General features: G+C 36.3%; 1 protein-coding gene across 1 annotated transcript; it reads right to left on the bottom strand.

Annotated features, from left to right (window-relative positions):
• Positions 1 to 2725: 2725 nt before the first annotated feature.
• LOC128222991 (uncharacterized) lies at positions 2726 to 26769 on the bottom strand (the record flags this gene model as incomplete). The annotated part of the gene is given in 9 exon segments (XM_052932210.1): positions 2726 to 3217; positions 4723 to 4794; positions 8850 to 8921; positions 14844 to 16808; positions 17469 to 17564; positions 20777 to 20992; positions 22084 to 22299; positions 23092 to 23278; positions 26625 to 26769. Coding segments are annotated over 8 exon segments (2859 nt in total). The 3' UTR covers positions 2726 to 3011.
• Between the last annotated feature and the right edge of the window lie 299 nt (positions 26770 to 27068).

Below are 27068 nucleotides of genomic sequence, written 5' to 3'. Positions count from 1 at the left end.
GAGCAATCATAGCAAGCAAATTTTACCATAATTATCACTTGTTCAAGTCTGACAGGATCCACTTAAAAAACTCAACTTACAAGCTCATTTTATATTTCCTAAAGTTAAATATTTGAGCGCTGCTGTACATTTTAGACATGCTTAACACTGTAGACCCTGAAGTGTGGACGTACGGAGACCGATCACAATATCTCACCTGAGTAAACTCAGGTGAGCTAAAAAAGGGAATAACTCAAACAATTATGCATGCAGAGTTATGGTTCTTACACACCGCACTTCTCCTTGTCATTTTGAAGTTTCAAGGGAATATGTGAAATAGTTGTACAAAAATTAACCTTAGGACTTTGCAAAGAGTTGAGACCCAGATCAGCTGCCTCATTAAAATGTGATATTTGATCAGGGTCTACTATTTGTCATTACAATATACAACACAGAGTATGTGCTGATGACTGGCAAGCAGTGTAGACCTTGATCAGACAACAGTTTTTAATGCTGTTAGTGATCTGGTCTATACTGATTGCAATGTCCAAAGGTTGGTTTTGGTACAGCAGGGCTCATTTGATTTAAAGCCCATTTATACAGCCAAGTCTGCTTATGCTAGTACTATGTGACTTAAACCTTTACTCCATAGATACACCTTTTGACACTTGAAGCAGATGACAAATGAAAACAATGTGGTAAATGGAATATTGCTCATGATGAGCAAATACTACATTTTCAACATTGTTTTCAAAGCCATTCAACATTGGTGTTTTCCATTCTCTTAGATCTTCTTACTCATCATTGTGCATGAGTCTAAAAATAGCATCAATCTTCAAAATTCAATAATTTAGCTCTAATTACTCTAGAAATATATGTTGTAAACAAAAATTAATTATGAAAAGCAGAAAAAGGGATTATTCAATTATAAGCGATGTCAGAGCTATAAACATTGTCTATCACATAAATTGGCTTCTGGGAGTGACATAAAGCAGTGACATAAATATCATGTAAATATTTACATTCCCTATGTAACGTCCTTATATAGACCTATGCGAAATTTTGACGTTTATTTTCCAATGAACCTTTTATTTTGAAACTGGTTATAACCGGTTATTTTATGTAATGAACAAGAGTGAAAACCGCACAGTGACAGGTGAAAGTTTCGACAATTAGAGGCGATCGAGGGGTTCGCCATTAAGCAACATACACCTGTATTTCTCTTTTTCTGTGATGTTTCCGAATACATTTTGAATAAATCGCATGTCAAGCTTAAATCCTATTTTATCAAAATATAAATAAAATTAAAATGAAATAAACGTCGTCTCGCTGGGGTTTATCGGTTTGTAAACTGCAACGGGGTGCGTGCAAAGTTTACATGGGATTCACATACTTTGCACACGCCCGTTGCAGTTTACAAACCGATAAACTGCAGCAAGACAATGTTCTTTTCTTAACTAGTTACATAAATAAAACTTGAAACCGGTCTATAAATATGCTCAAATGCCTAGCAAGGTACCATCTGCTGACTTTGCGTATGACGTAGCTGTATTCAGGATGTTGATATGACATCGCATTTTTATTCCCTCCTTTAACGGCAAAAACCTATACGGATGACGATTTGTCTAGTGTGTTTAACTGATTTTTTTTTTCGAAAATTCCTCTTAATGTTATAAAAAGAATCTTACACGAGTGTTTATTCCATATCATTTTTATGAAACTCGTTGACTAAAACCATATGACACTCGCCAAGGCTTGTGTCATGCTTTTTAGTCAACTCGTTTCATAACAAGAGCACCGCAGAGTGGGTGCCAACGCTCGTCTGTTTTTAAGTCCGAAAAAGGGGAATAACTCAAAAATAAGTAAAGCCAGAGTTATGTGACCTTGTATAGATATGCGTACTATTCCTAGGAACATGTGTACAAAGTTTCATTTGAAAATGTTGAACGGTTTTTGAGTTATGAGGTAAGGTTAAAGTTTTTGGACGCCGACGCAGACGCAGACGCCGCCGACGCCAAGGCTATCTCAATAACTCGACTTTTTTTCTTCGAAAAACAGACGAGCTAAAAATGATATGGAATAAACACTCATGTAAGATCCTCTATGTATTACACCGTTTTAACCCTTTACCTCATAGAAACACCTTTTCAGGCATCTGTATTGCATGACCTTTGAAAACAATGTGGGTAATTGAGTATTTGCTCATAATGAGCAATTGTTTGATTTCCCACAAAGTTTGCAAAGCTATTGGAAATAGGCATTTTCATTTCAAATTGATTTTATTAGTTTTTGTCAGATGCTTTCATCGTGGATTAGTTTAACAAGAGGACCATAATGGTCCTATATCGCTCACCTGATAAAAGGGCTACCAAAGAACCATTACAAAAATTCTCTACAATATAGGTGTATAAGGAAAACTGGCGGTAGAGGTCCACTCAAGGATCATTCCTGAGAAATTATTTTGAAATCGGACCAGTAGTTTTGAAGAAGATTTTCAATTTTTTCTATATAGCCATATAAGAATAACTGGCCTGCCCCTGGTGGCCATGTTTTTTGAGATATCATCATTCTTTGAACATCTTTGGTAAAGGTCGACCCAAGAATCATTTCTGTGAAATTAGTTTGAAATTGGACCTGTAGTTTTGGAGATGTTTGAAAAGTGAACATGCGACGTATGACATACGCCGGATGGAGACCGATCACAATACCTGACATGTGCATACTCAGGGGAGCTAAAAATAGCATATTAAGGAAAGATTTTAATCAAGCTCCATTGTTACCAAAACCTAATGACTGATGTATGATAGTTCTAGAAATAAGTACAATGAGTTGAAAAAGCATAAAAGGGGATGATTCAATAAAATATGGAGCCAAAGTAATCACCTTTGTACATAACACTTCCTATGGTTTAATATGACATATTTGACTGAAATTCTTGTTGAATAATGTGTTACACACAATAAAATGTATTGTCTTATGTCATCGAAGTTCAATCAAACTGGGTTGTCCAATTGTTGAATGTATTGTGAATCTCACACCACTTTATGGTTTTTAATATAGAATTTGATTTGTTGCCATGGACGATGGCTCAGCACTGCCGCTTTGCTCTTAGCTTCAAGGCATAGTGCCTTCCCCGGGAGTTTGGCACTCACGAAGAACTTTCCCAGGAATTGATGGACAGCCTTTTTTTCCTCCTCCGACCACATGGTCCTTTTAGTGCTTTTCTTCTTACAAGTGACTGAAAATGGAAATGCTTCAGTTTTTACAAAATAAACAGAGAAATAATTGAAGTCTAAAGCGTTTATAAATCTGTAAATAGTGACCTTGACCTTGGATAGATCATCAAAGGTCATGTGTCAGACACGCCTTCAGCTTATGATTATAGCCTACAATATTTTGAAAATGGGATAAAGAATATGGGACGGTTATAGAACAAATGAAAATAATACCTAAATTTGCTGCGACATTGACCTTGGAGCTATAGGTAGAGGACATGTGAATACCATTAGTTTATCCAAAACGTTCAATAAAAAGGGATAAAATTTTAATATAGCAGAACAAGAATAGATGAGGTCTGGGGCCGTATTCATAAAGCTCCTAAGAAAAATCTCAGACTTAAGTGAAAATTTCAAATGCAGATTTCTCTATTTTTACCCACAATACTTCAATGAAACTGCATGCTTGTGAAAAAACGTAATTTTCAAAAGCATGCAACGTTTCATTGAAGTATAATTGAAAATAAACTGAAATCTGCATTTGAAATTTTCACTTAAGTTTGAGATTTTCCTTAGGAGCTTTATGAATATGGCCTTAGGTGTTTATAAAACTGTTTGACTGAGAAACATTTTCTAAAACATCTGATAGGTCAGATTTAAATTCAAGTACATTTTCAAGTCTTACCAACTATATGTTGAAAGTTCAAACATGATAAATCAGACATTCAAAGAACTATTTTAGAAGCGTCTGATTGGTAATTCTCATACTGGACAAGTTTTAAGTCACCTCTTGGAATGTGGCTAAACACATAAAGAACATTTGTGCCAATGTATTAAAAACTGTAACATGAGTGTAGGAGTTCCGGACCAGACACAAAAATGTAGATAATAATGTATGTAATTTGACATTGAATAGTTACTTTGACCTTTGAGCTCCTGACATTGGCATGTGGCACAACTCATAGTCTTTATGTAAACAAGTTTTTTTTCCTGATGATATGAAAATCTGATAAGGAATGTAGGTGTTACAATTGGAACACAGAAATGCAGACAGATGCACACACTACAGAACTTCGACACACATGCGCAGATGGTACCATTTAAAGACCAAATTAACTCTGCATAATCAAACATTTTTAATATCTCTAACCTCAACAATTCTAGTAACAATATAATTTCTGTGGATATCTACATTTCCAGTGCAACAGATAAACTTTTTTATGGAATGAAGTACATGTATCTACCCCTAAAGGTTTTTCTTAAAAGAGAAACTGCAAATTGTAATCTAGGTATTTAAACAAACTGGGTAACATAATTATTTCAATAAAGTTTTAATAAAGACGTGTTGCTTCTCCTTGATTAAGAAAACAATTAAGTTTTTTTTTTTACAATTCACAGAGTAAATATCCAGAAATCCACTTATCTGTCCAACGATTATTTTATTTTAACATTAGGCATCAAATAACTTTTCTTTCAAAACTCATACTCGGAGCTGCAAATAGAAAGAGATTTTCAAATTCTAAATCACCTTTTCTCGATGGAACTCCATCTGTCTCTCCATCAGCTGAGGACTCGGCGCTCGGGATTTCTACTTGAAGATCTGGAACAATAGAAAGATCTGTAACATGCATTTTCCCCAATTGTGCACAGAAGTGGCAAATTTTCCTGCCCATTGATGACCTATATGCAAACAGTTTGGATCTAGACAAAAGCCCATATAACATGGGGCTTTATCTGTGATCCAAACCATTTGACAATATTACATGGGGCTTTATCTGAGATTCCAAAATTTGACATTATAACATGGGGCTCTATCTAAGATCAAAATAATATTGCAGTATAACATCGCGTATTATCTGAGATCAAAACCAATTGACAATATAACATGAGGCTTTATCTAAGATTGAAAGCAATAGACAAAACAACATGGGGCTCTATCTGAGATCCAAATAATTTGATAATATAGCATCACGCTTTATCTGAGACCCAAACCAATTGACAGTATAATGTCGCGCTTTATCTGAGATCCAAACCAATTGACAGTATAATGTCGCTTTTTATCTGAGATCCAAACCAATTGACAGTATAACATAGGGCTCTATCTGAGATCCAAACCAATTCATAGTATAACATGGAGCTTCATTTGAGATCCAAACCATTTCACAAAATGGCAATAATGAAAGAAATAAGAAATTTTGCCAAAATAAAGCAGACATCAATTAGAGATAAAAAATTGCGTCACCCTTTACCTCATAGAAGCGCCTTTTCAGGCATCTGATGAAGGCTACTTGAAAATATTGTGGGAAATAATGCATTTGCTTACAATGAGCACAAGCTCAAATCCCACAACATTTTCAAAACTATTCAAATTTTGCATTTTTCTTTTTCATTAGACATTTTGCCATATCATTAGATGCTTTAATTGGGGATGAGTATAAAAATAACATATAAGGTAAAAAGTTCAGACTGTAAAGATTAAGATTGCTCAACCGAGATGAAATGTCCTCTGCACTGAGTTTAACTTTGCATATTATATCCAAACTGTTTGCATCATGAGGGCTTGCCAGCTGGTGTGCTAATGAAAGTCCTCAAAATGAAGCAAAGCATTGTTTTGTGCAAGCACTAAAGTAATTCTCTAAGCAGTTGATCTGGTTAAAAAAACTGTAACAACCTTCTGTAACTATTTCTTATTTCTTCCATTATTTCCATTTTAAGCAAATAGTATCTGAATGACAGAAATATTAAATTCTGATAAAGTAAGTCACCTGGCATCTGATCTGGGTCCAAACTGTTTGTAGAGAATGCATTTAGAACTAGAAAATGTGTTCATAGGACACAAATGCCCCCACTTCCACTTTGTCACAAATGCCATATTTTCACAAAATATAAAGGGGCTGTTACGTGTAACTCCAAAATGACTAGTGATTTACATGGCTGTCAAACTTGATCCAGATATGGTCACAAACATGTGTGTAAAGTTTGGTGAGAATTAAACAAATACTTTTCATGATTTAGACCATACAAAATCTTCTGGATGGACGTACGAACAGACGGACGTACGGACGGACAACTCTAAATGCCACCACTTTTTGGGGGGCATAAAAACATCATGGTACTGTTTCACTCATTCTTGCAATGTTCTTCTTTATTTGTTTTAACATCCAATCTGAGTGTTACTTTGCATCTATATCCAAACTATTTGCCTTAAAGACATTTACCCAAGCATGACTAAACTGTTATCGCCATAAATTTGAGAAAAACATGACAGTCGGACCCTGCACCCGTACAAGAAAAGCTAAATAGAGGCCCGTCCCACAGGGTAACATTTTAAATGGGGAACACAATTCCCAAAAAAATGGTTATTTGACTGTTTTTGTTGTTAACGTCTGTTTTCCCTATTCAGTAAATAGACATTGGCCAACATTGTTGACCCAGATCAGGGGTCTACAATGAGTTTAAGAGTTCTGATTTACCGTTATTCTTTGTGTTCAGTCAGTGAATTAAACCTCCACCATGAGACTGTCAGGGCCTCTCTTGCAATGCTTGGCTGCCTAGCGTACTAAAATCTTGAGTTTCCCATGCATTTACCGTTTCATTCACACCTTGGGAGAATTGACTAGTTAGATGCTAGACACTTGATCTAGGGGTCATGAGTTCGATCCCCCACCTGACCAGTCTTTCGATGAGACTTTAAACCGAGGTCCCATGTATCAGTGCTATACACTGGGCATGTTAAAGAACCAGAGGGCTCCTTCAAAATGAGTAGGGCCTTGCCCGGGTTCCTCTGTATCAGCTTCCCTCTCTCTGGGAAGTCCAATTAGCTCAAAGTTGGCAGAAACGGACGACAACAACAAAACCAAAAAAAAACAACATAGCAACATCATGATGACATGTTAGCTGGTGTTCTTAATAGAGTCCTCAAAATGAAGCAAAGTATTGTTTTGTGCAAGCACTATTTAAAGTAATCATCTAAGCAGTTGATCTTGTTCAATACACTGCAACAACCTGAATATCTATTTCTTTCATTTTTGCCATCCAGATCAAATTTCAATGCAAATATACTGTCTGAGTGACAAAAGATTAAATGCTAATCAGAACAAGAGTGCCAAAACACAAAATACGCCCATCTGGCAACAAAATTATCTAAATTCAAGTGGACTAATTAAAAAGAGTTACCAAACCAATGAAGGGTTTTATGAAAGCCAATTATCAAGTCTGTATCTGCAAAGGTTCCAAAAATATTGCCCTGTAACAATTCCTGAGTTTTAATTAATTTCAATTAATAAAGGGCCATTTCTCTGCAGCAACTTGATGAATGTTAATAAGGATCCAACATGTACAGGATCTTCTGGCAACATACATATGTGTAAAGTTTGATGAGGATTGGATAAACGGTTCTCTAAAAAGCCCCATGACAAAGTCTTTTTTTAAATAATTTCAACAAATAAAGGGCCTTATCTCTGCAGAAACTTCATGAATAGTAATGAGGATCAAGCTTGCACAGAACCTTATGACAACATACATGTGTGTAAAGTTTGATGGGAAATGGATAAGCAGTTCTCGAAATATTCCCTGTGACAAAGTCTTTTGTAAGTAATTTCTACAAATAAAGGGCCTAAAGTCTGTAGAAACTTGATGGATATTGATGAGTATCGAACTTACACAGGATCTTATGGCAACATACACTTGTGTAAAGTTTGATGAGGATTGGATAAGCGGTTGTCCAAAAATTACCCGTGACAAAGCTTTCCCGCCAAACACCCACCACCCGCCTTGGATGTTCACATAATACATCCCATCTAAAGATAAGCTTAGAAAAAGTTATCGGGCATCTGATATGGGTCCAAACTGTTTGTAAACAATGCATATTCAACAATCAGCTACAGATAAATAATACAATTTTTACAAAATTTCAATATTTCTTAACAAGACCCTATACTGTCACCACTCAGAAGAATGGTCTCTTCAAAATGATTCTAACAATAGTGAAGAAATACTGGTGAAGATTTTAGCATGTTAAATACACACCCTATCTGGAGCCCTGACATCATGGTTCTGATGGACCTATTTCTCTCATTCTTGCAATTTTCATCTTTATTTGTTTAAACAAACAATCTGAGTCTTATATGGCATCTTTATCCAAACTGTTGGCATAAAGTCCTCTAAACAACTCATCAGCTGCAACATCATGAGGCCTTTCAGCTTCTGTGCTTATTACAGTCCTCAAAATGAAGCAAAATCTCATTATCTGTCACACAATTATTTCATTTTTTACTTTAAGCATCAAATTTTTAACTAGAAAATCTGTCCATAAGACACAGAGGCCCAAACTTCCTCTTTGTCAAAATGCCATATTTTCACAAAACCAAGGCCCATAACTCCATACATACTAATTTTGGGCGCATGAAAACACCCAAGTGCACAAGTTCACTCCCTGAATATTATATCTATGAAGTTTCAAGTCTGTAGTACAAAGGCTTTTAGAGTTATGTGAGACACAAAATTACTGTGCCGTACTGACGTACGGACAGATGTACAAACGGACGGACAGACGGACAAAGGCAAATCTATATGCCCCCCATATTTTAGAAGTGGGGGCATAAAAACTCATACTCGGAGCTGCAAATAGAAAGAGATTTTCAAATTCTAAATCACCTTTTCTCGATGGAACTCCATCTGTCTCTCCATCAGCTGAGGACTCGGCGCTCGGGATTTCTACTTGAAGATCTGGAACAATAGAAAGATCTGTAACATGCATTTTCCCCAATTGTGCACAGAAGTGGCAAATTTTCCTGCCCATTGATGACCTATATGCAAACAGTTTGGATCTAGACAAAAGCCCATTTAACATGGGGCTTTAACCGAGATCCAAACCATTTGACAATATTACATGGGGCTTTATCTGTGATCCTGGCACGGCTTTCACAAAGCGTCTTGAGTCGAGATCGTGCTCAAACTCAAAATTTCACCATCAGAAATCACATGAGGTTAATATTTGAGATTGAAATTCTGAGTTCGAGCACGATCTCGACTCAAGACACTTTGTGAAAGAAAAGCCAGGGCTTTATCTGAGATTAAACTAGAAATGTGCCCATAGGACACAGATGCCCCCACTTCCACTTTGTCAAAATCGACATACTTTTGCAAATAAAAGGCCGTACATCCAAAATAACTGAAGTGATTTACATGGCTGTCAAACTTGATCAAGATATTGTGGTCACAAACATGTGTGTAAAGTTTGGTGAGAATTTGGGCAATACTTTTCAAGAATTAGATCACACAAAATCTTTAGGACATAAGGACGGAAGTACAGACAGACGTACGTACGACGGACAAACATACAGACAAGGGCAACCCTATATGCCTCCACTACATGAGGCTTTATCTGATATCCAAATAATTTGACAGCATAACACTGTGCTTTTTATGAGAACCAAAACAATTGAAAATATAACATGGGGCTTTATCTGAGTTTGAATCTACGACATAAAACATTCCTTTCAACCCTGAACTGATTACTACATATGGTATTTTTAGACTAACCCGTGCCAAAAAAAAAGCTCAGCTTTCTAAAAAGCGCAGCTTTAGCTTAGCTAAAGCTATGCTTTTCAAAAAGCTGCGTTTTTTTAGCTAAGCTATTTTGAAAAAGCTTAGCAAAAGCTGTGTTTTTTATAGGAAGGTTAGCAAAAGCTGTGCTTTTTAATAATAGCTTAGCTAAAGCTATGTTTTTTTCTCTAAAAAGCTGCGCTTTTTCTTCAAAGCTGCGCTTTTTAAAAAGAGCTGCACAAAAGCTATGTTCTTTTCTCTAAAAGCTGAGTTTTTTTCTTCTAAGCTGCGCTTTTTGTTTATGAAGATGCGTTTTTTAAATCAAAGCTTAGCTAAAGCTGCGTCTTTTGACTAGGTAAAAGATTGCCTCTTAGAAAAGCTGCGTCTTTTTCATATTAGCTGCGTCTTTTCCAAAATTAAAATTGGGTTAGTATTTCTTTAAAAGACTAAGCTTTTCAAACAAAAGACTAAGCTTTTGGAGAAAAACAAAGGTTTATATTGTGAAATTCATTTTTTTATTATTTATTTATGACACATTATTCTGTAGTTTTTGGCATAAATATTTTGGCAGGAACAGAAGATACATCTTTTTTTTTATTGGCATCCCTTTTAAAAGTATCTTTAGTTTTATTGATAATCTACTGTCATTAAAGAGTGCATTTTAAGTGTATCTTTTTACTAAGAAGTGCATCTTTTAGTTTAGGTAAAACAAAGTAGTATCTTTGTGTAATAAAGTTAACATTTATGAAATATACACATAAATACAAGAATATGAATGAATGAATGAATGAATGAATGAATCAATCAATCAATCAATCAATCAATCAATCAGTAAATAAGCATTTTATTATTGATCAATATACCTTCAAACTAAAATAAAATAAAATAATGAAATAAAAAGAAAGATTATTTTAAAAATCAAAAATATATTATATTTTTTATTTAAATCAAAAGAACACATTTTACTTATAGGCAATAATCAATTGCATGTAATAACAACATTTATAGAATTATTATTCCTTAAATTTCTTGTAATGCCACTACCAAATTCTTTGTCATTTCCTTTCCAATTTTACAACATGCATGATAAGCCTGATCTTATCTGATTGTACCAATGACCAATTAAATCTCAGCATTTAGGGAGCCAATTTCAAATCAAAGCTACTGGTAGCCATTTTGTTGGGATTTCATTAAAAGAATTTTGATGATGTTTTAATTAATAAATGAATTCACACCAATTAAAACAAATTAATAGTAAAGGAATTAGTGAAGTAAAATAATGATCATTAGATCAGATAAATATGAACTATGATTAGAAACATGACATACCACTATTGGATGATTTGTGATAAACTGACATGTGAAAGCACTCAGGTCATGGTATGTATTCTTTATTTCATTTGTTAATTTCACTGTTATGACACTTGACTACATGTGGGACTTTTATTTGTCAACTTTCAATCTAGTGCACATATTTTAATAAATAATAATGCTGTTGTAGATAGTAGCCGGATGTAGGATTATTGGTCCCAGATAGTAGATTTACGTAGTTTTAAAACTCTATGAAGATGCACTTGTTTTCATCCTTATATATATGTTAATATCATATTAACATATTATAAGCTGAAATTGCCATGTTTCCATACATATGCACACTAGCACCTATAATGCTATACAAATGTTGGTTTTTGGAGGTGTCATAAAACTGCCATCTGCCACATGGCTTACCAGTTATTGGAAACTGGCCAATTTGGGTCAATCAATTTAAGTTAAGTACTAATAAAGTCATTACATATTTAAAATATGATACCCTGTTTTATTCCAGAGCTGTCAGGAATCTCTAGATTTGACAAAAATATAACAAAAGATCCTTGAGACTGTCATTTTCCAATTTGTAGCTTTAACAGTTTCATGATTTTCTATCAATTATTTTTGCCACTGAGTAAAAGGTTATTTTATTATTGCTAATTTTGACAAATATGTACTTGTTTGTCTGTCTGTAAATACATTATGTCCAGTTACAAGGTGTCATGTAAAATTAAATATGAAATAATAACAATATATGTAACACAAACTCATGTTTAGGAAATTTAAATAAAGCAAAATGTCTATGTATTTATTCAAATGTGTTCTATTTTTGATGGTTCAATATATTTATATAACAGGGTTTAAACACACTTGGTGCATTTTTTTTTTTTTTAATTTCATTTAAAGCGTATATTTTTGTTAAAAAATGCACTTTAGATACACTCAAGTGTGTATTTAGTGCGTTTTTTTGTAAAATCTTTTCTTCACCTGTGGTATTTTTTGATGAAAATAGGAGCTACGTTTTTTTTTTAAAAAGCTGCGCTAAATTAGCTAAGCTATTTGAAAAGCTTCATCATAAAGCTAAGCTTTTGGGCCAACACCGCCATAAAGCTGCGCTTTTCATAATTAGCTAAGCTATTTTGAAGAAAAAACACAGTCCCATCCAAAAGCTAAGCTTTTGGGCCAATTCTGCCATAAAGCTGCGCTTTTCATAATTAGCTAAGCTATTTTAGAAAAAGCTAAGCTTTTGGGCCAATACCGCCATAAAGCTGCGCTTTTCATAATTAGCTAAGCTATTTTAGAAAAAGCTAAGCTTTTGGGCCAATACCGCCATAAAGCTGTGCTTTTCATAATTAGCTAAGCTATTTTAGAAAAAGCTAAGCTTTTGGGCCAATACCGCCATAAAGCTGCGCTTTTCATAATTAGCTAAGCTATTTTAGAAAAAGCTAAGCTTTTGGGCCAATACCGCCAAAAAGCTGCGCTTTTCATAATTAGCTAAGCTATTTTAAAAGCTAAGCTTTTGGGCCAGTACCGCCAAAAAGCTGAGCTTTTCATAAAATAGCTTAGCTATTTAAGAAAAAGCGCAGCTCCATCAAAAAGCTTAGCTTTTGGGCCAATACCGCCATAAAGTTGCGTTTTTCATAATTAGCTAAGCTATTTTAGAAAAAGCTAAGCTTTTGGGCCAATACCGCCATAAAGCTGCGCTTTTCATAATTAGCTTAGCTATTTAAGAAAAAGCGCAGCTCCATCAAAAAGCTTAGCTTTTGGGCCAATACCGCCATAAAGCTGCGCTTTTCATAAAAATAGCTTAGCTATTTTGCCCAATATCACCAAGAGCTGAGCTTTTTTAAGAAATTAGCTAAGCTATTTTGGCAAAAAAGCATAGCTTTAGCGCAGCAGCTGTATTGTTTTTTCCCCAAAAAGCTGCGTTTTTTATAAAAAAAAGCTGCGCTTTTTCGGGCCAATACCACTAAGCTTTTAGCTGTGCTTTTAGCTGTGCTTTTAGCTGTGCTTTTAGCACAGCTTTTAGCTTAGCTTTAGCGAACCTTTTTTGGCACGGGAATTCACAATGAAAGTAAATGATGGATAGGAAGATAATCTTGGAGAAAGGATAACCATATAGAATGGCTTTGCAAACATTGTGGGAAAAGGAGCATTTAATCATTATGATCACATGCTCCATTTCCCACACTGTCTTCAAAAGTCTTCTGCTACAGAGGAGTCAATAGGCATATCTATGGAGTAAAAGGTTAAAGAGCTTTTAAAGATTTGATTATATGACAACAAAGATTAAATCCAGACCACACCTGGTAAGAACTTGCCCCCCTCTTGTTGCAACACTGATGTCAGACAACTATAAGAAGTTTCAAAGCTCTACCTTGAATGGTAACCGAAATTCTGACAAAAAAAGGGACATAACTTTGACAAAATGCAGTCATGAGTTATGGCACTCTTGTTGCTATTATGTTGTTTGCATTCACCGTATGGCACTTTTGCATGGTTCTGTGGTTTTGGTCAGAAGGTCAGGAGAGTGCGACAACGGCTCCTCACCTCTGACTTCAACTCTCCTGGTGACTTATGAGGTACACCTGGGACTGAAACCTGGCCCGTCAAATTATTCTGACACCCAACGAACCAGTGTAATGCTAACCCGAAATCCTGGGCGTCAAGGAGGGAAGTCATTATTACCAATTTGCAAGTCTTTGGTTTGACCGGCTTGGGGACATTGAACCACGGACCTCCCAACCCGTAAGCTCTAAGCACTCAGCTATGGTGGACGTTTGTTGCTATTATGATGTCAGACAACTATAAGAAGCTTCAAAGCTCTACCTTGAATGGCTACTGAGAATTTTAATAAAAAAATTAACCAAAAATACGACATTATCATGATCTGAACAATCTTGGTAGAGAGTCACTTAAACACTTTTTGTGCCAAATATTTGTCAAATCTGGTCAAGTGATTTTTGAAAAGATTGTTAAAGACTTTTTTATCAGTTGGCATGGCAACCAGAGTTCTTTATGGAATGGAATTCTTTGAACAACTTTTAAAGGAAACACCTCAGGAACAAATATGCAAAGTTGAATCAAGTTCAAGAGAGCAGTTTCAGAGGAATCTAGAAAATGTGTCCATAGGCTTTGTCTTTCACAAAATAAAGGCCCAAAACTCCGTAAATATTAATTTCGGGCAGATGAAAATACCCAGGTGCACAAGTTCACATCCTGAATGATATATCTATGAAGTTTCAAGTCTGAAGTACAAACGCTTTTTGTGTTACGCGCGACACAAACTTTTCTGGACGTACGGATGTACAGACAGACAATGGCAAATCTATATGCCTCCCCCCACCCCCCTCTTTTAGTGGTGGGGGCATAAAAAGTGTGAACAGATGCCGGACATCAGACAAGAGGCGGTCACAATAGCTCACCTTTACCATATGCTCCGGCGGATTTCTATCCTTCCATTATGATCATAATTAATATTTCGACTAAGTTTCATGCAAATCTATTGACCCCTTACAGAGACATGGTTGCAGATGTTTGAGATTTCAAAGTGACCACTTGTTGTAGATGCGTAGCAGTCTTTTGGTGCAGGTGGTTGCAAAAAGAAGACCGAAAATAGAGCAGAAAGATCCTGCAGGAGCTTTCTGGACTATTATTGACCTTCATTTAAAGTTCACCTGTCTAAAATCATCCCTTGTGATTGTCTTTTAAGGTGGTCAATATAGCAAGACTTTACAGTATGAAAATGGAGATTTTGCCATATATCTATGTATCAGAATATTTTGACAATCTTACCTTCAACATCTGGATGAATCTCATCCAGAGTTTTTCCCTCATGGTTTTGAATTTTTCCACTCTCTAACTCAACAAGAAGCTTGCTAATTTTAGCAAGTTGAATAGTATCCTCTGGTAATCTGTAGAATTCCCTATGGATTCTCACATCATGACCAAGAAAGTTGGCTAATTGATCCAACTCATTGTCTTTGAGGTTGAGTATCTGAGAAATTGTGGCCACATGTTTCCGAAGAGAAGTGGAAGTGATGAGTTCTGGGTTATTTGCACCACATTCCAAAGCAAATTTTCTCAGCACATCAGAACTTCTAAGCGGAAATTCAGCATCTCCGAATCTTGCGAATACATAAATGTTCCTAGTGCTGATTCCAACTACTTCTCTTGTTTTCATAAGAATTTCCATTTGCTGGTGAAGTTTATCTGTAAGTAAGACTGGTACACGTCGACCACGTTTTCCTCTGATTTCAATTCTTTTCATATTTTCAGCAAGCTGCCTTTCAAATGGCGACAGGCAACTGGCCACTTCTGCCTGCATCTTCACTGATTGTTGGGTTCCTTTCAAATACTGGGAAACTTCCAAGCGTTCTGCCTCACCACCCCTTCTTCTATTGAAAAGAACAATCTGTGCAAGCGTCACATTGGCAAGTTCTCTCCAGTGGTCTTTGTCCGCAAACTCTGTCAGTGATTTTTGCAGTGTGTCTGCTTGTGCTTTAAGATAATCATGTAGCTTCTTCAAATCTTCTGCCATTGGTATTTTATTTGGTTTGTTGAAGGTTTCCGCATGTAAATTCTGCAGCGCAGCACTAGAAACCTCAGCAGCCCATTCACCATCACAAAGTTCTAAGAAACTATTGGCTTTCTCCTTCAAATTTGAGTTCCTTGTAACAAGACTTTGGTTTTTCAAAATATTGGCACATTTTCTCAATGAGTGTCCAATCTTAAGAGCCAGTGATGGAACTTTGTATTTGCCATTTCCATCAAAACCACATGTTACTTTTACTGCCTCAACAATAGATGGAAACTTTACAGGATCAACACAGTCCATCAAGTTGTGAATGTTTCCATCAGATTTTCTTGCATTCATAAGTAGACGAGCCACTTCTCTCATTTTCTGTCTTACGTATTGATGCTGATGTGGCTGCTGCGAATGTTTACTATACAGCTTTTCTCCAAACCTTACTATCAGCTCATCATGTCTTGCAACAAATGATACTTCATCAGATGAAAACTTGTTTACAATGTCTGTTTTGAACGATTCATTCTTACTAAAATCATTAGAATGCATCAATGCTAAACCAGCTGCCTGGTGATTGATCCTTTTCTGTTTTCTTGCAGTGCGATTTTGCTTTGGACATCGTTTGGCATGTCTCCAGAGATCACGTCCTAAAAACAAGCCCAAACACTGGCTACAAGTGACATAGTCGCTAGCCCTACTTGAATCTTCTTCTTTTGGTCTCTTGAAAGGGATCAAGTTTCCTGTTTGTTTAGCAATCACATTCTTATTATGTAAAAAGTCTCCAGCATTCATTAATTCTCGCAACTTCTCTTTCCTGGCAGGGGACTTTTTCGGAAGAGACAGAACTTGTTCCACCTCAAACTCGTGCTTATGTTTTTGCTCAAAGTGTCGGGGCAGTTTTGCCACCAACTTCATGCAGTATTGACAACAGTGTTTTTTGTCCCATATTCGAGTGCCATCCTCTTTCTTTTTTGATTGCATTATAGTTAAATTCGGTTTTGTCAACTTATTTACTAACTCCTGCTCTATAGGAATAACATCAGAATCACTTGTGCTGTCCGACACATGTTCTTCAGCATTATATGACTCATCTAACTGTTCTTTATATTGGGCATCAGCATCCACAATGTCTTCCTCACTGTATGTAAAGTCACTGCTCACAGGGGGTATATATTCATCACCACTATCCTCAAGACTTATATCTTCATCAGACCACCTTTCATCATTGGCTTCTGTAAAGAAATGGATAAATGGTTGGTTAAATGATTTTCAAGCTTTGCAATTCTTGTCTGCAAAAATGTCATGATCATCTGCAACTTTTTCATTAAAGTAAGAAAAATCATACAACTGCAGAAATAAGTGTCCTGGAAAGACAGCAATTCATTGATGCAAGGAGGCGTTGAAATGTCAGATACTCTGTCTAAATGGTGACTTCTTATTGTCACACACTTCAACATTATGAGGACGTTCTACTGATGAATTCCTCATACATTACACAATTTACAAATACCAATTACACTGCCTCAAAAGCTACACCTATTACTGTCGGAGATTACCAAGTAGATACTATTAGAACATATTTTGCTATCTAATTTTGTATAGATAGCTTTCCCTGCGAAAATGTCAAATCAATTAGGAGTTTGACAATCGTCAGTCATATACTCTGTTGGTAACCGCAAAGTTAAATTCGAGCCCTGTTTAATATCTTTTCTGCATAAACCAGGGGTGCATCTATTAGAGCATGAGCGTCTATTAAAATGAATATGGTATGTTACTTGTTCACAATATGCTAGTAAATAAAGCTACCCTTTGACGTTTCCTAAATTTGCACCAAAGACTAGTGCCATGTGTAATATTTACAGGTTAAATTCTAGCAAGTGTTCCTCACATACCTTGAATGGCCATGCTTTGTTTAAAATCACCATTGTCCAGTTCACTGTCGCTCTGTTCTTGGTCTGTACTGGAAGCTACCAAGCTCTCAGTATCTTCTAAAAAGATAAAATACAGGAAATACTAACCCCTTCATTACTTTGCCCTGAGCATAGGAATTTTATCAAACACCTTGGATCTAGATCAGAAACTGAGTTATTCAGCTTAAGATCAAGATCTATGCTATTTGACGCACTGATAATACCTGTCATAAGAGGACCATGTTGATCCTATATCACTCACCTGATTAAGGGGTTCAAAGGAACCATTGCAAATACTCTTTGTATATAAAAGATGTATAAGGAAAATTGACCCGCCCATGCGGCCATGTTTTTTTTATATATCATCATACCTTGAACAACATTTATAGAGGGACACACAAGGTTCATTTCAGCAAAATGAATTTGAAATTGGACTAGTGGTGTTGGATTCCGTATAGCTGGTAATTTCTGTGGGCTCAAATTTCTGCTATTCTGCAGTCCCTTTATCGAACCGCAAACATTTATTCCGCAGTATAAAATGTCCGTAGTTATTTAACACGCAGGTAAGAATATCCTCGCAGGTAAAAACTGATCAGTCGAACGCAATGCCCAACATTATGGCTAGGTGTAATAACGGGCCAATACTCCGACTAGGTGTAACTAGAACTATCACTGAAGGTGATTGATACGTCCACACCGTAGCATTTGTTCCAAGTAGTGAAATTATTAAGACATACATTTTGTCAATAAAAGGTGCCTTTCTCTTTCCCACATTGAATACAGTTCAAACCCACTGTGTGGCATATACATGTAGGAAATATGGTGCGGATAAAAATATATCTATGGGTCAAAGGTCAAGGACACAGCGACCTCCTTTTTGTACTAAACTCTCCGGCTCACCAAGATGCATTCACACACCAGATTTGTTGCTTGTAGGTAATGCTGAGTTATTGCCCAGTTACAGTTTTTCTATATGGGTCAAAGCTCAAGGACAAGGTCACAATAACATAATACTGGACCACGACGGACCTCCTTCCTAAGATTTATCAATGCACCAAGTTTAATGTCTCTAGGGCATATAGTTAAGAAAATATGGCAAAGTTTTCATATTATATGACTGACTGACCGAGCAAGAAAGCGTTGGACGGACAAGGTGATTCCTACATCTTGCGATTTTTAAAGAGAAGATGTGGTCCCTGAAACTTACTTGGTGCATGCCTCGGATACAAGCTGTTAGCATATATTACATTATACCAGTAATCGCGACTCTCAGAATAACTTTAAGATAATTATAAGCAGTTTTGTATACTACATTTGGTTTGATTTGAGACGCATTTATTTTGTATATATATTCCGGGTAGCTTTCCTTTTGGATATCAAACATAGTTTTGCAGTAACTTTTGTTTCTTTAGGTCCCGATAAAGCCAACAGTGATATTTAAAACGCCGACTGGTTCTCAGGGTTTAGGCCATACAGGCCGTATCGTAAGTGTAGTGAAATCGAAAGTAGAATTTGATAAACAGCAACGTGCAGATCGATAACAACCATAATCAGAGTTAGTTCCGCAAAAATTTATCACTCCCTTTTCATGAAACGCAGAATTAATAATCCGCAAAAATAAGTTATTTCTAGTTTTTGACAAAAACCCCAAAATATTATGGCCGCAGAAATAACCAGCTTTACGGGAAGAAGATTTTCAAAGTTTTCTATATAGGCATATACGGAAAACCGACCCCGCCCCTGGTGGCCATGTTTTTTGAAATATCATAAATCTTCAATCAAATTCGGTAGAGAGGTCCACCCAAGGATCATTTATGTGAAATTATTTTGAAAATGGACCAAAATTTTGAGAAGAAGATTTTCAAAGTGTTCTATATAGCCATATAAAGAAAACTGGCCCTGTCCTAAGCGGCCATGTTTTTTGATTATCATAACTCTTTGAACAACTTTGGTAGAGAACCTACTAAGGATCATTTCTGTGAAATTATTTTGAAATTGGACCAATCGTTTTAGAGAAGTAGTTTCTTACTTTCATTGCTATGACAACCAGAGTTCTTCATGGAAGGTGTGGGGCCCTAATTATCTAAGCAGTTGATCTGGTTAAACAAACTGTAACATCATTCTGTATCTATTTCTTATTTCTTTCAATATTGCCATTTTGGGCAAATATCATTGCATCTGAATGACAGATAGATTAAATTCTGATAAGAAGTAGGTCGCCTGACATCTGATCTGGGTCAGAACTGTTGCAGTAGAAAATGCATTTAGAACTAGAATGTGTCACAGGTCAAGGCCAAGGTCACAGTGATCTAATTTGGAATGCGACACTCTGCCTCACCAAGATGTATTCACACACCAATTTGTGAAGCATAAATGATGTGGTTGTGGTTCAGGAGATATGCTCTGGACAAGGTACAACGATGGAAAGACAGAAGTACGGATAGGGGTAACATTACATTCCCAGGCCATTATATGGCAACGCATAAAAACATCATGGAACCATTTCACTCATTCTTGCAATGTTCTTCTTTATTTGTTTTAACATCCAATCCGAGTGTTACTTTGCATCTATATCCAAACTATTTGCATTAAGTACTCTAAACAACAGACACAAATGGCAACAACACCATTTATGTTAACCCTTCCATTCATGCATATGTCTTTTTATGTTTTTTGCAAACAGAATAGATCCAGATTTTGGAGGAGCTGTCTGATCAGGGTCTACAATGTTTGAGTATTTGATACTTTGCACCCAAGGCTATTCTTACTGTCATAAATATAACTGGCCTTATCTTAGTGGGTAGAGTATCAAAATAAATATTCATGAAGTAAAGGATTAAGAACTGTGGCTTCCAAACCAACAGTTTAGACCCATAGTTTGTGGTAGTTGCATTGTTCAAAATATCGTTTCACTCATTCTTGCAATGTTCTTCTTTATTTGTTTAAACATTCAATCTGAGTGTTACTTTGGCATCTTTATCCAAACTAATTGCATTAAGTCCTCTAAACAACACACACAAATGGCAACATCACGAGGACTTACCCGCTGGTGTGCTTCGTAAAGTCCTCAAAATGAAACGGTCTTGTTTTGTGTATGCACTATTTTAAAGTAATTATCTTGGCAGTTGTTGTTTAAACCATTTAACACATAGAAACGCCTTTTCACGCCTCTGTAGCAGACGACTTTTGAAACTAATGGGAAAAATGGAGCATTTACTCAAATTGAGTTTGAGTTACTTAGGATGCCTAAGCAACCAGTGTTTGAGTTGACAAATTTAGACTATATTTACCTGTTGGCTTTGTAGTAATGGTATTTGTTGCCATTCCTTCTGTTTTTGCTGCTGCCAGTTTGGGTTTTACTGTTGGTTTCGACGTACTTGTAGAAGCCATCTTTAGTTTCTTCTTACGTACTCCAAAGTCATCCTCTCTGTCATCTTGGTCGTAATCATCGTCACCATCATCACTGTCATCATGACCTACATCTACTTTGGGGGCAGAGTCACTGTCTGAAATTTTATTTTAACCCTTCCATTCAATGCCTATGTCTTGTTATGCTTTTTTGCAAACAAAATAGATCCAGATTTTGGAGGAGCTGTCTGATCAGGGTCTACAATGTTTGAGTATTTGATATTTTGCACCCAAGGCTATTCTTACTGTCATAAATATAACTGGCCTTATCTTAGTGGGTAGAGTATCAAAATAAATATTCATGAAGTAAAGGATTAAGAACTGTGGCTTCCAAACCAACAGTTTAGACCCATAGTTTGTGGTAGTTGCATTGTTCAAAATATCGTTTCACTCATTCTTGCAATGTTCTTCTTTATTTGTTTAAACATTCAATCTGAGTGTTACTTTGCATCTATATCCAAACTAGTTGCATTAAGTCCTCTAAACAACACACACAAATGGCAACATCACGAGGACTTACCAGCTGGTGTGCTTCTTAAAGTCCTCAAAATGAAACAGTCTTGTTTTGTGTAAGCACTATTTAAAGTAATTATCTTGGCAGTTGTTGTTTAAACCATTCACCACATAGAAACGCCTTTTCACGCCTCTGTAGCAGACGACTTTTGAAACTAATGGGAACAAGAAAGCTGTGTTTGTGAAACAGCAATGCCCCCACAGTGTTTTGTCACAAAAATGACGTTTAACCTTGATTTGACCTTTGACCTTGAACGGTGACCTTGACATGTTTGCACTGAAAATGTGCGGCTTCATGAGATACATATGCATGCCTATTATGAAGTCTCTATCTAGACTAGAAGTTAAAGACAATGTTAAACTTGGTAATTTGACCTATATATTTGACCTTTGACCTTGAAGGATGACCTTGACCTTGACATGTTTGCACGCAAAATGTGAGGCTTCATGAAATACACATGCATGCCAAATATGAACTCTCTACCTGTAATATTTCAAAAGTTATGGCCAATGTTAAAGTTGGACACAAACAAACAAACAGACAGGGCAAAAACAATATGCCCCCCACTTTAGTGGTAGGGGGCATAAAAATGGAGCATTTGCTCAAATTGAGTTTGAGTTACTAAGGATGCCTAAGCAACCAGTGTTTGAGTTGACAAATTTAGACTATATTTACCTGTTGGCTTTGTAGTAATGGTATTTGTTGCCATTCCTTCTGTTTTTGCTGCTGCCAGTTTGGGTTTTACTGTTGGTTTTGACGTACTTGTAGAAGCCATCTTTAGTTTCTTCTTACGTACTCCAAAGTCATCCTCTCTGTCATCTTGGTCGTAATCATCGTCACCATCATCACTGTCATCATGACCTACATCTACTTTGGGGGCAGAGTCACTGTCTGAAATTTTATTTTAACCCTTCCATTCAATGCCTATGTCTTGTTATGCTTTTTTGCAAACAAAATAGATCCAGATTTTGGAGGAGCTGTCTGATCAGGGTCTACAATGTTTGAGTATTTGATATTTTGCACCTTAGGCTATTCTTACTGTCATAAATATAACTGGCCTTATCTTAGTGGGTAGAGTATCAAAATAAATATTCATGAAGTAAAGGATTAAGAACAGTTTAGACCCATAGTTTGTGGTAGTTGCATTGTTCAAAATATCGTTTCACTCATTCTTGCAATGTTCTTCTTTATTTGTTTAAACATTCAATCTGAGTGTTACTTTGCATCTATATCCAAACTAGTTGCATTAAGTCCTCTAAACAACACACACAAATGGCAACATCACGAGGACTTACCAGCTGGTGTGCTTCTTAAAGTCCTCAAAATGAAACAGTCAATCAGCAAGGAAGTAACAGACTGGCCAAGGCTTTTTGTCTCAAATTCGACCTTTAACCTCAATTGGGACCTTGACCTGGTAGGTAGAGACCTGGTTATTGTATGTGACATATTGGATAATGACAGTGTACATTTGTGCCAGGTTATTTAAGAATCCTTCAATCAGCAAGGAAGTTACAGCCCCCACAAGGTCGGTCTGACGCACAGAGGCACGCATGGACGCACACACATACACTCAACAGACATAAGGACGGCTATGTCTTTGCTCCCTCAATAAAAACACTCAATATATGGGAAGGTATTTTAGATTGCTAGCAAACTCTTTCCAAGATAATAAAATGTCATTACCTTTCGCTTTCTCCATGGAGCATCTTTTACACCATAGTCAAAGGTAAGCTGCTCTCCTGGGTGTATGTCTTTTATGGAATACAGCCACAACCGTGGCTTGTCAGTCATGATCTTTTTTACCTTACAGTTTGGTTTAGCCGAGTCATTAACCATCCTGCCAAGACCTTTGGTGTTAGTTGCATCAATACTGAAAGAACAGTTTAGTTCCAATGTAATCTATGTTAACAAAAAGGTTTTTTTTACTTTATGCAACACTGAACATATATTCAATCTTCCAGTTAATTGAATTGCTATTTTTTGTGATGAATGCTTTACCAATCTTTGTCTAGGGTCCTACAACAGGGAACTTCTAAAGGCAAACAGTTAACATCAAGACAGAATGTTTGTTAATAGTTGAATGGGCATATAAAAAGAAATACAAACCTGTCATGAGTGGCCATTAAAAACAGCATCGATTATTAATGACAGGTGACCGCTTAATGCAGACAAGAAGTTTTGAAAAGCTTTTGAGAGCTTTCTGCATTACTTCCATTATGTATTAAGTAACCATCTGTCTTTAAGACCACCAAATGCCTCAGTATTCAGTGGCCACTTAAACAGGTTCGATTGTAAGTACTTATGCCGATCTTTTTCCCTCAAACAAATCCTATGTTATATTGTCATATCAATATATTACAGAGGTTGTGCTGATAAGTACTCAAGTTTGGAGTATTATAAGAACATTTGTTCTTAAAACATATTTCATTGTCTGGACTGAATAGATTTGTTAAAAGTACATAGGTAAAGACCTTCATGTATACAATGCTATTTTATTCAAATTACCTCACTATTGCAAAGTCATTATGCAAAGTCATAACATATTAAATTAATATATTAATATCCCCTAAATATGCCAGGAATATGTTCCCCCCTTTTTGAGAATGATAATGGTGCTTTTCCAAATCTTAGCATTATCAGAGTAATATGCATCTTTACCCATAAAAAAATGTAAACCATCTATAGCAGGCTACTGGTTTCAGCCATAAATCACAGCAGTTACTTTTTAAATTATCTTGTCACCTTAACAGGGTTTTCAGATTCCTAAAAACGTGTCACGTTTCTGATTGGTAATTGTGGGCATGCTTGAGCACTTGGTTGGAGTGGAATATTCCATATTCTATCAGAACATTGTCGGAAATAGCCGAGCATGACGTGCGCTATATAATTTACTTCTCAAGGTTGATATTGGTTGTACTCGTAATGATGTAGTCCTTTAGACTGGTTTACGACATGATTGGTTTATAAAACCCAGTCTAACGTGTCAAAAGAGCCCTCCGTCGCATAAACAAAGATAACAAACAAATATCAATAAAGATTTAGCGATAATAGTAGAAAACAGGGAGAACTCAACATGGCTGTCATGTTTTATCTACACAGGAAATAATACAAAAACTAGAATGTGACCATTGTACACAAATGTCCCGCTGTATGCTGAACTTAAAATAGGGTCATCACTCCATCAAAAGTTAGACACACCATTATTAGATCTTCTATTAAGTCAAGGTCAAGGTCACAATGACTCATATGCAACACTCCGCCTCACCAAGATGTATTCACATACCAATTTGTGGAGTAGTAGCTGTTATAGTTCAGGAGATATGCCCAACACAGTTTTTCTATTATACGGGTCAAAGGTCAAGGTCACAGTGGTCTAATATTGGTACATGACACACCTTCTTCCAAAGATGTATTAGTGTGCCAAGTTTAATGTCTCTAGAGCATATAGTTGAGGAAATATAGCCCGGACAGTTTTTCTATTATATGAGTCAAAGGTCAAGGTCAAGGTGGTCTAATTTTGGTACATGACACACCGTGTTCCTAAGATGTATCAGTGTGCCAATTTTAATGTCTCTAGGGCATATTGTTGAGGAAATATAGCCCGGACAAAGTTTTTCTATCATATGGGTCAAAGTCAAGGTCACAATGACCTAATTTTGGTACATGACACTACTGCTGTCCAAGATGTATCAGTGTGCCAAGTTTAATGTCTCTAGGGCATATAGTTGAGGAAATATAGCCCGGACAAAGTTTTTCTATGATATGGGTCAAAGATCAAGGTCACAGTGACCTAATTTTGGTACTCAGACACTCGACTTCACCAAGATGTATTCACATACCAATTTGTGAAGTATTAAATGTTGTGGTTCAGGAGGTATGCTCCGGACAAGGTATGACGGAATGACGGATAGGGGTAACACTATATGCCCCGGCCATTATATGATGGGGCATAATTATACCGGGCGTTTAGGTATGGTAAAACTCGCGACCCTTAGGTTAACTCAGGCACCGGCATGTGTTCGGTATCATGGGAACCAGTATTATTTCAGACTTTTTTCAATTCCTGCATTGTAAATGATAGGTATATACAGCTAAACAAGCATACCGTATTACATTATAGTATGGGAGGTAAAATGTCTTGGAACTCCATAACAAGAGGCCCATGAGGGCCTGTGCTCTACTGGCTTGGTTCGTTTAGTCCTGTTCATAGATATCTAACAACTGTACAAGTTTGGTGAAGATCTGTTTTGAAATGTAGACTTTTTTGCACTAACAAACTGTTTAATAGCAATTTCAACAATTTCAAGGGAGATAATCCAGTCATTCTTAAGCCAATCTGGATGGTCTACGAATGCATATCTACATGTAACTTCTGTAAAAGTTTGGTGAAGATCAGATTTGAAATGAAGGCTTAATTAAACGGCGTAAACAAGCTGTTTTATAGCAATTTCGACAAATTCAAGGGAGATAATCCAGTTGTTCATAAGCGAATCTAAATGGTTTCGGAAGAAACTGATTTCATACGCATATTTATCTACTGCATAAGTTTGGTGAAGATCAGATAAGAAATGGAGAATTTAGAGCATAAACAAGCTGTTTTGTTGTAATTTTGACAAATTCAAGGGCCATAATCCAGTCATGCATGGGCAGATCTGGCTGGTTCTCAAATGGAACCGAGCTCTTATGGATATCTAACTTCTGTATAAGTTTGATTGAGATTAGATCATAACTAAATACTTTAAAGCATAAACAAACAATTGTTTACGGACGCACGCACGGACGGACGCACGCACACACGGACGGACAACAGACACCGCGTGACGGCATAAGCTCTCTGGCCTTTGGCCAGTATAGCTAAAAATAAGGCAATTGAAAACAAAATAAATTTCCAAATTGCCAATGCTTGATAAAGAAACATAATTCATTCTTTTTAAAAAGAGCTTGATATTAAAATTCAGTACACAATGAGTGTGTTTTAAATCAAGCCCTGCTAAAGTATTGTACCCCCAAAATGCTCTTGCACCCCCATAAATTCACTCTAGGGGGTGCATTTACTTCCAGAAAAAAATACGAGTGGGAACACTGAATTTATTTTTGCCTTAGAATGATAGGAAAAACAAAACAGAATGCAGTTAAAAATATTACACAAGACTAAATATTTTGTGCTACGTTTTTATGTCTCCTAAAACTACACAATTAATGTATAATATACTCACTACATTTTTTTCCCGTTGTTATGAAAATAATACTTGTAAGTCTCATCCTCCTCACCATCACTAGGACTGCAGCTTCTCAACTTCCCCATGTACTCCAAAAGTTGCAATCCCTTTGGAATGTACTCTTTCACAAAAACCCCATTACCTAAATAGAAAGGAAAATGCCCATTTTAATTAATTCTTGGTCCATAATAGATCAAGGTTGTTGTAAAGTTACAATATAATTTTTGAAGACATGACACAAATTTCCTGACTCATAGACGAACAGGACAGGCAGACAATTCTATATGCCACATGAAGTGGACTGGAAACATACAAACAATTTGTGCTGAATGATTTTATACATTATATGACAAAACAAGAGCTGTCCGTAAGACAGCAAGCTCGACTTTTTGGCACTTTGACTCAAAGGGGGAATAGTTCATTCAAAGTACAAGAGATATG

The sequence above is a fragment of the Mya arenaria genome, chromosome 17 (assembly GCF_026914265.1).
Source record: "Mya arenaria isolate MELC-2E11 chromosome 17, ASM2691426v1".
Classification (NCBI taxonomy): Eukaryota; Metazoa; Mollusca; class Bivalvia; order Myida; family Myidae; genus Mya; species Mya arenaria.
This window is presented reverse-complemented; position numbering and strand designations above follow the sequence as displayed.